The sequence below is a fragment of the Serinus canaria genome, chromosome Z, assembly GCF_022539315.1.
Source record: "Serinus canaria isolate serCan28SL12 chromosome Z, serCan2020, whole genome shotgun sequence".
Taxonomy (NCBI): Eukaryota; Metazoa; Chordata; class Aves; order Passeriformes; family Fringillidae; genus Serinus; species Serinus canaria.
The window spans coordinates 59,560,783-59,573,473 of record NC_066343.1 but is presented as its reverse complement, the minus strand read 5'-3'; the positions used below and the strand labels follow the sequence as shown (position 1 = coordinate 59,573,473).

The window sequence follows — 12,691 nt, the reverse complement described above, 5'->3', positions numbered from 1 at the left end:
TGTTAGAACCATTTAGAAACACAGAGATTCTCTGTAAAAACTCAAAGGTAAATATGTTCATTAGGAAGAGTAAGTCTTTATTTTCAAAAGAGTACAATTATTTTTCTGAATTTGCCCAAAAGCATTCCTTGTTTTCTTTCCAAGAATATTCATCCTCATAAATCTCCTGTAATATAAACAAAGAATGGGAAATGTTGTGAGTCTGCTACATACAGCTACAAACCAGGCCAAACTACTCAACAGCCATCCCACTATCATTTACTGATAACATCAGGACTGCACAGTACTTGGCTGGCAGGAAGAAGAGAGGGCAGCATCTTTAGAACATATGGACTTGGCTGAACCCTGGGCTGATCCCCACTGAATTTAAAAGGGCCTACCTATGCTGAAGTCAATTCAACAAAGACATCTAGAAGAAATTATGTAATAGCTGTAGATACACAGCAATCATGCTGCTACATTAACCTACTGTACCATTATTTTGAGACAATAGTTTAGATGTAACAAAATGTCAATATTAAAATAAAAATTACATTGATATACAAATACATAACTAATAGATCTTAAGGACAGCCCGGATTACCCAGCTGCAGTCCAGTGCTAAGCAGCAAATTCTGACTCCCTGATTATTTATTCTGAGAGAACTTCCATCTCCTCAAGGAGCTATCAGAAAAGTGAAGTAATGTGGGGAATATCACTGTTAACCACATGCCAAATTCTGCCAGGGAGAGAAGGCAGAGATAATGCTCATTATTTGCATTCAACACTACAGTTATACAATGAGGCTCTTTCTAAACTTGGGGCGGTTTCTCCACAGACTGTTGTGTGCCTGTACTAGCTTTGAGACTTCTACTCATTGTGTGCTGTTACTTAGTGCTTTGTGCTTTCATGGCTACAGCGATGAGGGGCAAAGAGACAGGCAAGAAATGCACTTGTTACTTCCAAACTGCAATGCTGTCCAAAGCTAAGCTGACTCAAATTCTTCCACAAGTCTGTGCAGAACCTGAGTTTTGCTACTCAAAAGAGGATAGCTCAGGCCTCCTTTGCTTTCACCCTAGAATGGCTCCAAAATAATGAGGAGCTAGACGGTACAGGTACAGGAGAACCTTCCAGAAGATCGACCTGCCACGTATGGGCCTGGCTGCAATAGAGGAGACTCCCTGGTTCTAGACACTGACAACCCATCAGGAGCTGCTGCTACTGCCTGGAATGCTGCTAAGGCAGCCCAGGCAACTAAGATTAGCATAGGCCTAAATTTGATTTTGTCCTATAAACATACCTTTTTCCATATCGGAACAGATGCTTTTAAGGTATTGATGCAGTACATTACAGCTTCAAGGGATTCTGCTCTGTGCGGAGAGGAGACTGCAATAATTACACTTGCTTCAGTTATTGGAACCACACTAGGGAGAGAAGAGGAACAAGAGCACTGAACATCAAGAGCACCCAAAAGTTGTAGCCATGTCACGTCAGTATTCTGGCCACATGCTCTCCTGACTCATTCATACTGAGCAAGTGTCAAACCACATCCAAAAGATTATACACTTTTTAAAAGAAAGAAAACCACAACCAAAATCAGTACCAGATGTTAGAATTCCACACTTTAGAATAAATAAACCCACCAGACATAGGTTTTTTCTTCAATTCTTTCTTTTTTTAAAATTAAGCCTATGGAATTAAGAGGGGGAAATTGTTAACTTGTAACAAACTCACTGGAAGCTGGCTTAATAATGAACAATAACAAGTTAGAACAGCCAGTTCTTACCTAAAAACCTAAGAAATCATCTCAGTTTGCATAAGAATTTGTGAAAGAAAAAATTAATTGCCTCACACTATGCAGATTTTGCAATGAATACAAATTTTTGATGAAGTCTGATTTTAGATTCTCAAGTTTCCTACTTGGTGTACTGTTTTAAACTCAACAGAAGCACTAAGTTCTGTGTTTCTCCTTGCAGTTGTAGCATTCCCAAAATCTGCCTCCCAATCCTCCCTCTATAGTAAGACTCCTTCAGCCCAGTCCACAGGAAGAAATCTCAGCCTAAATGCTTTGAGCTGCCCTCATGACAGCTACCCTCTCTGTTGACTATAGAGGAAATCTAGGGAAACTACCCCTCAGGCCTTTTATTTTACTTACCCTTTGCAATCACATCCCAAGTTCCTTCAGGATTTTTGCAAATCCTGATAGTTTTAGCAAGAAATCTTCCCTGAACTGGGAAGGCCCAAGAGGACACTAGTATTCCACGTTTTGAATCAAAACAAAAATGCTTATCCAAGACTCAAGGAACAACAGGAGGCTCTCCCACAAGCATGGCTGGCAATTGCTATGCCCCACAGCTTAAGATTCCAGACTTTTTCTAGCATAAATAGACTAAAATATGACAATAAGAACATTCTGTAGCCCCTCAAAAGGAGAGAGAAGAAAAAAAATAAAGTGCTGCCAACTTCACACCTCTAAAAAATAAAGAACAAAATAAACCAACAGCCTCCAGCCTTCTCAGGCTGAGTGAAATATCTCCCCACTTAAAAATATCACATCAGCATCAAAGATCCTGCTAGGCTAAGTGTGGACTCCAGTAAACCCTACCAATAAACACATTTTTGAAGACTAAATTTTTGAAACTTAGCTCCAGAGCAACAGCTTGATCCTGCAGCCAGCTTTGCTGCACTATGGTTTCTAAAAACTCCTGCAGGTTCTGCAACTATGTAAGCCCAGCCATGCAGCAGACAAGGACTGATACTCCAGTTGCAAAAGAATGGGGTCTGGACATACATACCCAAGTCTATGGTGCACTGCAATATGTTTGACTGAAGGCCACTTCTGTCTAACATCTCTGCAGATTTTCTTTATTTCCGTCTCTGCCATTGAAGTATACGCTTCATATTCTAAGTGAATCACTTTTTTTCCTTCAAAATTATTTCTTGTAGTACCTAAAAAAAAATGATTTATCAACTAAAAGCACGGAGTAAATGACTACATATTGTATCTTTATAATACACATTATACACTATATATTCATCCAGAGTAAAAACCCAGGATCTCTTGCTATGGTCAAGGTCAGCACTGTGCAAATATAAACAACCTCCCCTAATCAAGGCTGCATAATGAGAGTATTTGAACAGGATAAATCTTTACTATAGAGAAGGGAGAATTTAGTTTACACATTACACAGATCTGCAGCCCACAGTGCCCAAGGCTGGGACATCTTCTGTGGTAACTGGTAAGGTTATACAAGGTTATAATGGCATTTGCCCATGTAATTTTTAAATTCCAAGTATTTAGGAGCCTTGTAGCACTAAGGTTTAAGCACAAAGCAGTTTCCTATGTGTGCCATGTACATTAAGGACAGTACAGAGCTACCAGTCTGACCTTCACCAGCCCACTGGTAGAAGAGTACTTCACTTTCAACTAAGACCTGAGTTACAGACCCTCACATACAGGTGTGGACATGCGGTCATCATACCCACAATATTCCATTTCCCTCCATGAACAAGCTGTATCCCAGGGGACAGGAGAACATCTCCCAGGCAGTTCTCTACTCCAGAGCTACTGTTCTGTTCAGTCCTATGATAGTCATACCAGCCAGAAAGTTCCACACCACTTTAGCCCATGGCAGCTATTTAAGAGCTGCCATGGTCTTGCTCGAATAATTCAGAACCTGTTTTCTACACAGAATGGGCTCAGACCAGGAACTGATTTATTTGAGAACTACAAGTTTGGGATGTGGACAACTTAAGTTACATTTATTAGACTAGTAATATATCTAATGACTTAGCTCACAGACATTAAACTCACCAATGAACAGAGACACTGCCCCACAGTATGGTGAAACAACCAGCTCTGACACTTCATCTACAGAGAGCTTTTCAGACTTGAGCTTGATAAAATCTTTTGGCACATCTTCGCTTTCTTCCATATCACAATAGAAAAACTGAAACCAAACAGACTCTGTTGTTGTTCCTGAAGATACGAGCATCAGTCAACTGCTTTTTATCCAGGGCTCATGCCCCAATTTATGCACAACACAGGCACTACCTATTTGCCCAAGAGACTCGTCTACATGTGAAATTAATTTCTCAGCAGCCTTGCTGGGAGAATATTAACTGCAAATAACAAGCAATGACTTGGTTTTATTGCATACATATTTCTTTCTGATAGGAAAGTCTGGTACAGTGGGATGAAACTCTAATTATCCCAAGGCCCTGGTTTAACAGTACATTCAACCAGCACAGATCACTGTGTAGTGGTGGTAAATCTGTGGTGATTGTCAATCCCTCACACTTATCAAATCAAACAGTTTAAAACAGAGATTTCTGATAAGTATGGATCAGAGTTCTAATCCTAAAGTTGGGTATGTTCTCCAGGACATTCAGGACCTCCTTTAATCAGTCTGTTATAGACACACAGAAGACACTTCTAACTTATCTGGTAGAAGCCAGTCATCAGATCACCTAAGAATGAAAAGTAATTTGATCAGCAGCAACAGAACAAGCTGCAGTGAATAGACTGGCACTTGAAAGCAGGCAAAGAAATGAAGCTATTTTAACAGCAAAAAACTAACAAAATTTCTAAGCAGCAGACAATTATTTTTATTTTATTATCTTTACTGTTAAAAAGTGGCAGGAAAGTTTTCATTATTATCTTGTTTAAGCAAGTCAAGTTTCCACTGGTAGGAAGAAACAACCAGAAAGAGTAACAAGACCTAAAACACAGATTCAAAGTAATGCCTGACCTCTCTGGCAAGTGTTTCCCATTTACTGGATACATGTTAATCATTTACTGGTGCACTGGCTTATAGTTTCTGCTCACCACAACTGCACTCACCAGACAGAAACACAAGTTGGGTTTTCTCAAAAGAGTACTGGGGTGGAGGGAGAGAATTGCAATCACATCTTCAGACCTAAACAAGAAAAGGTTCTTGTAACATCACACAGAATTCATGAGGTATTTTAGCACAGGATTACACTCCATAGAAAATAGGCAGTAAGTGATACCTACCTAACAGAACCTGGGCAGGTTCAGCCTCCACTAATTGGTGGGATGATGGCAACCTCGTCTCCAGGCTGCAGGACCAGAAGCTGATCTCCAAGGAGCACGTACTCCTGCCGAACAGCAAACACCACTTGATCCCGGATGAGAGCAAGCCTGAGGGGGATTGGCAAGAGCACAAATGGGTTTCCACACAATCTTTGCATTTAACCGTGAGATTTCATTAAACAGCAAACTGGTGCTCAGTATAGGGCAGCTGAGGTAAAAACCACTGAGACTCACATAACTTCACTCCCAAGACACTGTCAAAAATACAACAAACACACACCTCCTAATCCTGGATTTTCTTGTAATGGTTAAGAAGGAATTAGATCAGTATTTTTCAGAAATCAGGAATTGGATTTGTCATAGGCCCATGTCAGAACAAACCAATCCATACCAGAGCCACTTCAGAAGCTTACAATAAAAACATTGGTAACTCAAGAGGCAGCAGCTATCCAATTTGGGATTAGAAGGAAATACTGCCTTGATGCGGTCTGGCAGGACTGGAGCAATTTTCTTATACATCAAGAAGCATTGTGGTATGCTGTGCATGAGATCTCACGAAGATTCAGTAGTCAGAGAGTTGCTTTTGTGGTGTGTGCTCAGACTTTGTGAGGCTTTGAGTCTTTTGTACTTACAGGTCTGAAATCTGCTATTGATAAGGAGTGGCCACAGAACTAAGAGAGCAAATGTGTTGTGTCTTCTGGCAGATCTTCTACAGATTTTTTATGTGAGATATTGCTGTGAGAGTCCATAGCTCAGGATATCATGAGGCAGGAAATAATTTCTATGACTAAATGCAATTACATAGCAAGCATGAGGGCCATAGCAGTAAGACAGGATAAAAAAGAAGTGCATTTTACTTCAGATGGCCCAAGCATGATAACAGTTCTTTGAGACTACAAAATCTGGCATAACCATCTCAGCTGTATTGCTTAAAAACAAGTACGAAGACCGAAGGAGTACAAGTAAAAATCATCCTGTTTCCTACCAGCCAGACAGACAAAAGTAGTCAAGGCAAAGGCTGAGCAAAACACAGTAGCACTGATTCAGGGAACAGACTAAAGGGAGGGATTGTTTGAAAGTAAAGCAGCCACTAAAGAACTGCGCACTACCATGAAACTGAAGTGCCCATTAGAAGGACAGACTCTAATTAAAGTCCCTTACAAGCTAATTAGTTGGGGAAAATGTGTGGAACAGAAAAGCACTGTCAAGTAAGCTCAAGCTGCAATTTGAATATCCATTAGCAATGTGAATAGAAGTCTGTGGTCAATGCCCTACAATTACACTGAGTTTTTCCAGAAAATTCTACTGCCCCAAGTCATCATTCATAAAAGGACAAAGTTGACAAATTACAGCAAAACGACAAACGGTGCTGCTGCTGCTGCTAACATAGACAAAAAGGCTGCAAAGTAAAATATATGTGTTCCCTACTGCCTCTAGCACCCAAACACACTTTATTTCAATTCTCTGTGAGGGAAAGGTCCCTGGTCCAGTGTTCTGTGAAGAGTTTCTCACTTGGAAACAGATACCAATGTTAAATAGTTCATTTTTTTTTCACAGTGTTTGGCATTTTACTAAAGAAAGTTTGTTCCTAAACGAAGACTTGGACAACGAAGTCCAAAGTTATGGAAATTCCAGAGCACTGAGAACCATAACCCCTTTTATACCTCACTTTTTTTTTACTCCCTTCTATCCCTTCAAAATGGTGTTTGCACCTTTGTCCATCAGACTCATTCTTGACAGGACTGAGCACCTTCCCTCAGCTTTAGATGGAGGGGACCTTTCTATTAACACCCCCAAGAGTACCAATGCTGCTGCAATCCTTACAGCATACAAAGTACTTTCTCAAGACCAGACTCCTTATGAAATGCAAGCAGCAGTGGAGTGGGTCTTTTTCGGAGCACTGAAATGGCTGAACATATTTGCTCTGTCAGGGCTGAGTGGCTGGAAGCCTGTGGGGGCTTGAGTTCCCTTTCAGAGCTGCCTTGCAGAGTGTGCCATAGGCTCAGACCAATGGCTCAGAGTACAGATAATCACAGAATCAATTAAGTTTGAAAAGCACTCTGTGTGCATGGCACAAAGTCCAATCTTTCCTTAAAAATCTTCAAGGACAGTGACTCAACCACCTCCCTGACAGCCCATTCCAATGTCTTTGCATCCTTTCAATGAAGAACTTCTTCCTAATGTCCATCCTAAAAAATTGGAAACACCCGCATCTTATCTTTCATTTCTTATATATTGTCCTGGCCGTGCTTGATCCCTCCTTGCTACATCTCATCTTCTCCACAGACTAAAAACATGGTGGTTTTCAGGTTACCACACCACAGCCCGCCTGGACAATGGGCCACGTGTACTCTCTGGCCCAGTTTTGGGTAGATCTCCTGCACTTGGGCTTTCCTTGTGTATACAAAAAGCTGCAACACTGCCAGCTGTGCAAAAAAACAAAAAAAATTTAGTGTTTAGGGTTACCAAAAGAAGGTAAGACCATTGGTTTTGCGCTGTTGAAGTACTGATATGTGTGCCAGCCCAATACTAAACACCAAATTTGCTTTACAAAAATTTTTGTAAAAATCCACGTTTCTTTGTGTACCTCCAGGGTAACTTGCTGCATACCTAGGGTGGACCTTGACAATTTCCTCCCAGAGCTGCAGAGAGGTGATCTCCCGTGGCACCGAGAGGGTCTCGCAGCGCAGCCCCGCCAGCTCTGCGCTCCTGGCGAAATACAGCACCGAGACCTGCCCGGGGAACAAACAGCGCTCAGGGCCTGCCCAGAAAACCGCTCCCAAAATACCAGCACAAAACCGGAAACAGAGCGCCAAAAACAGCTTTCCCAGGCTCGTCTCGATGCCGATCGGCTCAGCCGCGTCCCTCCTGCCCCGGCTGTCAGGCCAGCGGGGGAAAGGCGGAGAGGGCGGCGGGCGGTGAGTGACCGCGGATCCGCGCTCCGCGCCCGCCGCCCAGGCCGCTCCCGCTGCCCATCGGGGCCAGGGGCAGCGGGAGCCCTGCGGCCCTACCCGGCACCGGCCGAGCCTCCGGCCGGACCCGCCCGGGGTCGCCGGCCGGTGGGACCTACCTGGCAGCGCATGGAGCCGCCGTCCCGGGGCGAGCTGCCCTCCGCCGCGGGCCCACGGCGGCGCCTGCGCCGGGGCGAGAGGCGCCGGGCTGGACCGCCCCCTGCGGCCTGGCCGGGAGCACCGCGGGCCCGCTCCCGCTGTCGGCCCCAGCACCGCCGGTTTCTACCCCTCACGGGTGGTGGCAGAGGTGGGATGCCGCGGCTTTGCCCCAAAACTCAGGGTACAGTGTTAGGGACGGCACTTTACAAGCCGGATTTTCAGGGGGCAGCTCCGCACGCATCGGGATTGCAGATGTTCACAAACATTACGCCTCCACAGCCTTACGTATTAAACATGTACTAAATGTACAGGACAGGTATAGTTGGCGTGTAAAAGCCACGGATCCGTTTCAATGCTGACACAGGATTTCAGGGTTAGGGCCTGTTTTACCTCTGCCTGCGGTACCGGAGCAGGAAGGGCAGCAGGGTGGGAGAGAGCTGGCTCTCACCGGGGTGTGTAGAAAGCGCTGCCGAGAGACTCACGGCAGTTCGACACGGCATAACCGTGCGCCAAAACTACTCCTTGTGGGTGGCCACGGTTATTTCTGTAGTGTTTGTCTGGAGACACGTGTAACCTCACAACAGGAATGGCGGAGCTCCTCCAGGCAGAAGAGACAGAGGCAAGTCCACAGCCATTAACAGTGTGTAGAAAATCATGCTGCCAAAGCCCAGGGTCCACAATGAGAGGAGTCCTGCAAAAATCAAATTTACTGAAAACTAGGGAGATCCCACTGAGGCATACCCATCTAGAATCTCTCCAGTTTGTAGCAGGCACAGCCTCCATTTATTCTAAGCACCCTCCTACTTTTCCCATTGGGTGGGGCTCTAGGAAGATACAACTTTTCAGACATCCTCACGCAAGGTATCTCCCCTCCAGCATGTAACCCCGCAGCCATTCTTTCAGAACCTGATTGGTTCTTTCAGGTTATCTAGTTGTTTGTAAAGCTGTGCACGTACATTTCTCCTGTCATCAGTGCCATGGAGTTTATGGTCAGTAATTGTCATTTGGGCTGGTGGTCATTGAATTGTTAAGGTTGGAAAAGACCTCTAAGATCATTGAGTGCAGTTACCCCGGCCCCACTGTGCTCACCACTAGACCATATCCCTAGGAGCCATATCCACAGGTTTTTTGAACCCTTCCAGGGTCAGTGATTCTACCATTTTCCTAAGCAGCCTGTTTCAAGCCTGACCATACTTTCAGTGAAGTAATTGTTCCTCATATGCGAACTAAGCTTTCCCCTGGTGCAACTTGAGGCTGTCTGCTCTTGTTCTGTTGCATGCTACTTGGGAGAAGAGACTGACTCCCACCTGGCCACAGCCTCCTTTCAGACAGTGGAAGAGAGTGATAAGGTCACCCCTGATCCTCCTTTTCTGCAGGATAAACACTCCCAGCTCCCTCAGCTGCTCCTCACAGGACTGGTGCTCCAGACCCTTCACCAGCTCTGTTGTCCTTCTCTGGACAAGAACATCAATCTTTGCTGGATGCAACAGTGTCCAAAAAAAAAAAAAAAAACCAAAATAAAAAACACAGAACAAAAAAAAAAAAAAAAAAAAAAAAAAAAAAAAAAAAAAAAAAAAACAAACCCAACAAAAACAAACCACCCAACACCAACAAAAAACCTAAGAACCTCAAAGAACTAAAGAACTAAAAAGATGGCTGAGAAAGGAAGCAGACTTTTCTGCATAATAATTCTTGCCTCTGAGTTACAAACACAATGAAAGTTAAAGTGATTACGCTTTCCAAAAGTGTGTGATAGAAATACAATCATTTCTGCAGAGCAATTGTATTGCACCAGTTATTCAGTTCATTGTGTCTTAATCCTCTGCTGCGAGGAACAAATAAGTTACTTTTTAAAACTGTTCTTTTGTGAATGATTAACTAGTGTTACAAATTGAACTCTCCTAAACACAGCATGTGTCAAGTGAATAAAATAATTGCTTTATTTTTTCTCTGGGCTGAGTAATTTTGGATCTATACATCTTAGATGGAATAGATCACTTTGACATGGTGCGTATGACCCAGCCAGTAGCTAGCAAGTGGCTGGCACATTTTTTCCATGCAAAAAGGTGAAATGGAGGAGTCCTGGCCCCAAGCTGGAGAAAATTAGCCTCTCAGCCCAGAAAACAGTGAGCTTTGAAGGATTTATCTGTAAATTTAGGGTTAAGACAACCATGGAATAAGGAGAGATGGGTTACTGACAATGAATTTCTGGATTTTCTTTCTTTGAACTCCAAGAAATAACTCACCTAAACCAATTCTTGAGTATTTTTCAAAGGATGGATCAGTCTTCAGCTCTGCATTGTATGATTACTGAAAGGCAGATTACGTGCCTAGGAAGCAGAGGAATAGAGTATGATTTGTGACTCTTATGATTCATTGTCTATGTTCTTGAACAGCTAAGAAGTAGTTAAAAGTCCTTAATCAAAACCAGGAATTAAGGTGAGGTGTAGTACTAGTGGCTAAAACAAAATTCTCCCCAAATACCTCTTTATTCTGGAAGTCTTATCTTCCAGGAACATCAGCCTCAGCAAGAGGTGGGGCAACTACGCTGCTTGGTTTGCAAGAATGAGTTTTATCCAGATTGATTTTGCTTGATTGTTTGGTTCTTTGGCTTTTTTGGTGTTTTTGGGGGAAGAGAACAGATACCAACGTAAAATTAAATAAGGGATAATTTTATAGCTCAGGAGGAGATATGCTAGCTCTGTAGAGACCAGGATTCAAAACTATCCATTATGATATAGACTAGCTCTGTATGATATTCCCTTGAAATATTTCCTGTTCTGTATCCTCTTTCAGGTACCATTTTCTTCTTGGAGCTTTTGTATTGGAATAAGGGTATTTGCAATTTATAATATCTAGTTCTGTTACTTCTTGAGTCTATTATTTTCAATTAAATCTTGTCCTAAGTAAAGGGGCCTTCGCTGTAGCAGAAAGGTGTGTATGTATTCTCCCATGCCAATATGTACACTAGCCAGAATGTTGTGTATTTACATTTCAGAATTTATTTCTTTCAGATGTCTTCAATTTCAAAAAAGTTATGTTATGAAGTCTTCCAAAACAGGTGTATCCACTTTACAACCTTTCTTTGTTTTAATAATGTTTAATATTGAAAATGAAAATTTTCCTTTTATGTGGGATATCCTTACACTTCCCAAATAGCAGCTTAAAGAAGTTCGGTTCTAAGGAATATTCTAGATAGGGATGTTTTACCTACAAATTTCTTTCTTATTTACCATCAGGAAACTTTGAACTTTTAGATGTAGCTGGAGTCTGCCCAGACACTACGCTTACAGTCTAAAGCACTGATTCTGCATGTGATGTTGAATAGAGAGAACCACAGCAAAGTCAGCAATACTTAAATAGGTACACTAGTCCGTCTGCTAGTCCTAAGCTAATTTTGTAACAACTTGTTACAAGAATTAGTATAAAATATGACTGGATGCCCTGGGAAAACCAAAGAGGATTGAACTGGAGACATGTTGTTAATCTTTAATTCTTTTTACCAATGATTTACCTAATGTCTTTACAGAAAAAAAAAGTCTCTCTAGGACTGCACAAGATTGTGATTGTCTAATTTCTAGCAGATTTTCTGTTTCCTTTTGTTTTCATTTTAAACATTTTCTCAGGACTGTTTGGTATAAATCATGAGTTGCTGCTCTGAAGTTCAGATTTATACTTGGGAAATCTTCAGAGAATGTTTTTTACTCAAGTTTTGTTGCTGTGAAGAATTTAGGCCATGATGATGTCAGACTTGAGTGCTCATTTTTTTTTTTTTTTTTTTTTTTTGAGATGTTGATGCATAAGATTTTATTTAGAAGAACAAAGAAAATTCCTTTACTTCAAGTTTCCTGAAATAACTAGGGAAAAGAAAAATTATCATTCATGACATGGAATAACCCTTCATTACCTCACACACCCTTCATATTCCTTAGGCAACCAGCCAAATCTGAAGTAATTTCAGTATTAAATTTTTGCTACTGAGTTCATTTGAAAAAAAAAAAAAATACAATCAGAGGAAAAGAAGGCAAAAACAAACACCCCAACCTCTCCAAAAAACCCCTAAACCCAAACAACCCCAAAAATCATTTGGAATAATCTACAAGGATCCAGAAGTCAGGCAGGTATAGGAGACATGTCACTGTGAATTCCAATAATTCCACTGAATTCAGGTCTGAATTTGGCATCATACATGTCAACACTGGTACTAATCTGGAAAACATCTTCCTATTTTGGAAGGAAGGAGAGCTATTACTTGAGTTTCCATAGTGGAACAATTGAGAGAAAAACTTGAAAATATGAATCTGTCTGAGACACTGTGACCTCTAGGATTCCTGTGTGTGAGGTATATGTGGCCATTTGACCAATGTATTTAACATTTCCCTTGGCACTCTTTGAAATTGTCTATTACAAAACAGATGGTGCAGTAGTTACTTCTTGAAGGGCTAGAAGAGCATGACTACATCTGGAATCAATCTTTAGCTCCCTAAACCAATAGATCACCCAGTTTTAAGAGGGCCTTCTAATATAATTGCATTGCACAAGTACA

At 41.9% G+C, this 12,691-nt stretch overlaps 2 protein-coding genes across 2 annotated transcripts; both read right to left on the bottom strand.

The window, feature by feature from the left end:
• Window positions 1–56: 56 nt before the first annotated feature.
• Window positions 57–3,923, bottom strand: LOC103821022 (molybdopterin synthase catalytic subunit). Its single transcript, XM_030237265.2, has 4 exons — window positions 3,794–3,923; window positions 2,775–2,928; window positions 1,280–1,403; window positions 57–166 (listed from the first exon to the last, which is right to left on the bottom strand). The coding sequence occupies exons 1-4, from the start codon at window positions 3,912–3,914 to the stop codon at window positions 98–100; spliced, it is 468 nt and encodes a 155-aa protein (XP_030093125.1). The 5' UTR covers window positions 3,915–3,923; the 3' UTR covers window positions 57–97.
• A 1,075-nt stretch (window positions 3,924–4,998) lies between these two features.
• LOC103821091 (molybdopterin synthase sulfur carrier subunit-like) lies at window positions 4,999–8,225 on the bottom strand. The gene is made up of 3 exons (XM_050986526.1): window positions 8,106–8,225; window positions 7,646–7,767; window positions 4,999–5,143 (listed from the first exon to the last, which is right to left on the bottom strand). Exons 1-3 carry the CDS (start codon window positions 8,115–8,117, stop codon window positions 5,017–5,019), a joined length of 261 nt encoding a protein of 86 aa, XP_050842483.1. The 5' UTR covers window positions 8,118–8,225; the 3' UTR covers window positions 4,999–5,016.
• Window positions 8,226–12,691: the final 4,466 nt, after the last annotated feature.

What these genes read in the sequence shown, in the direction of transcription:
- LOC103821022 (XM_030237265.2), bottom strand. Translation starts at nt 3,914, where the DNA reads ATGGAAGAAAGCGAAGATGTGCCAAAAGATTTTATCAAGCTCAAGTCT. An exon ending in GCAGTGCACCATAGACTTGG is followed by an intron (nt 1,404 to 2,774) that starts GTATGTATGTCC and finishes TTCTCTCCCTAG; the next exon opens with TGTGGTTCCAATAACTGAAG. An exon ending in CTGTTCCGATATGGAAAAAG is followed by an intron (nt 167 to 1,279) that starts GTATGTTTATAG and finishes TTTATATTACAG; the next exon opens with GAGATTTATGAGGATGAATA.
- LOC103821091 (XM_050986526.1), bottom strand. An exon ending in ATTGTCAAGGTCCACCCTAG is followed by an intron (nt 5,144 to 7,645) that starts GTATGCAGCAAG and finishes AATCCCCCTCAG; the next exon opens with GCTTGCTCTCATCCGGGATC.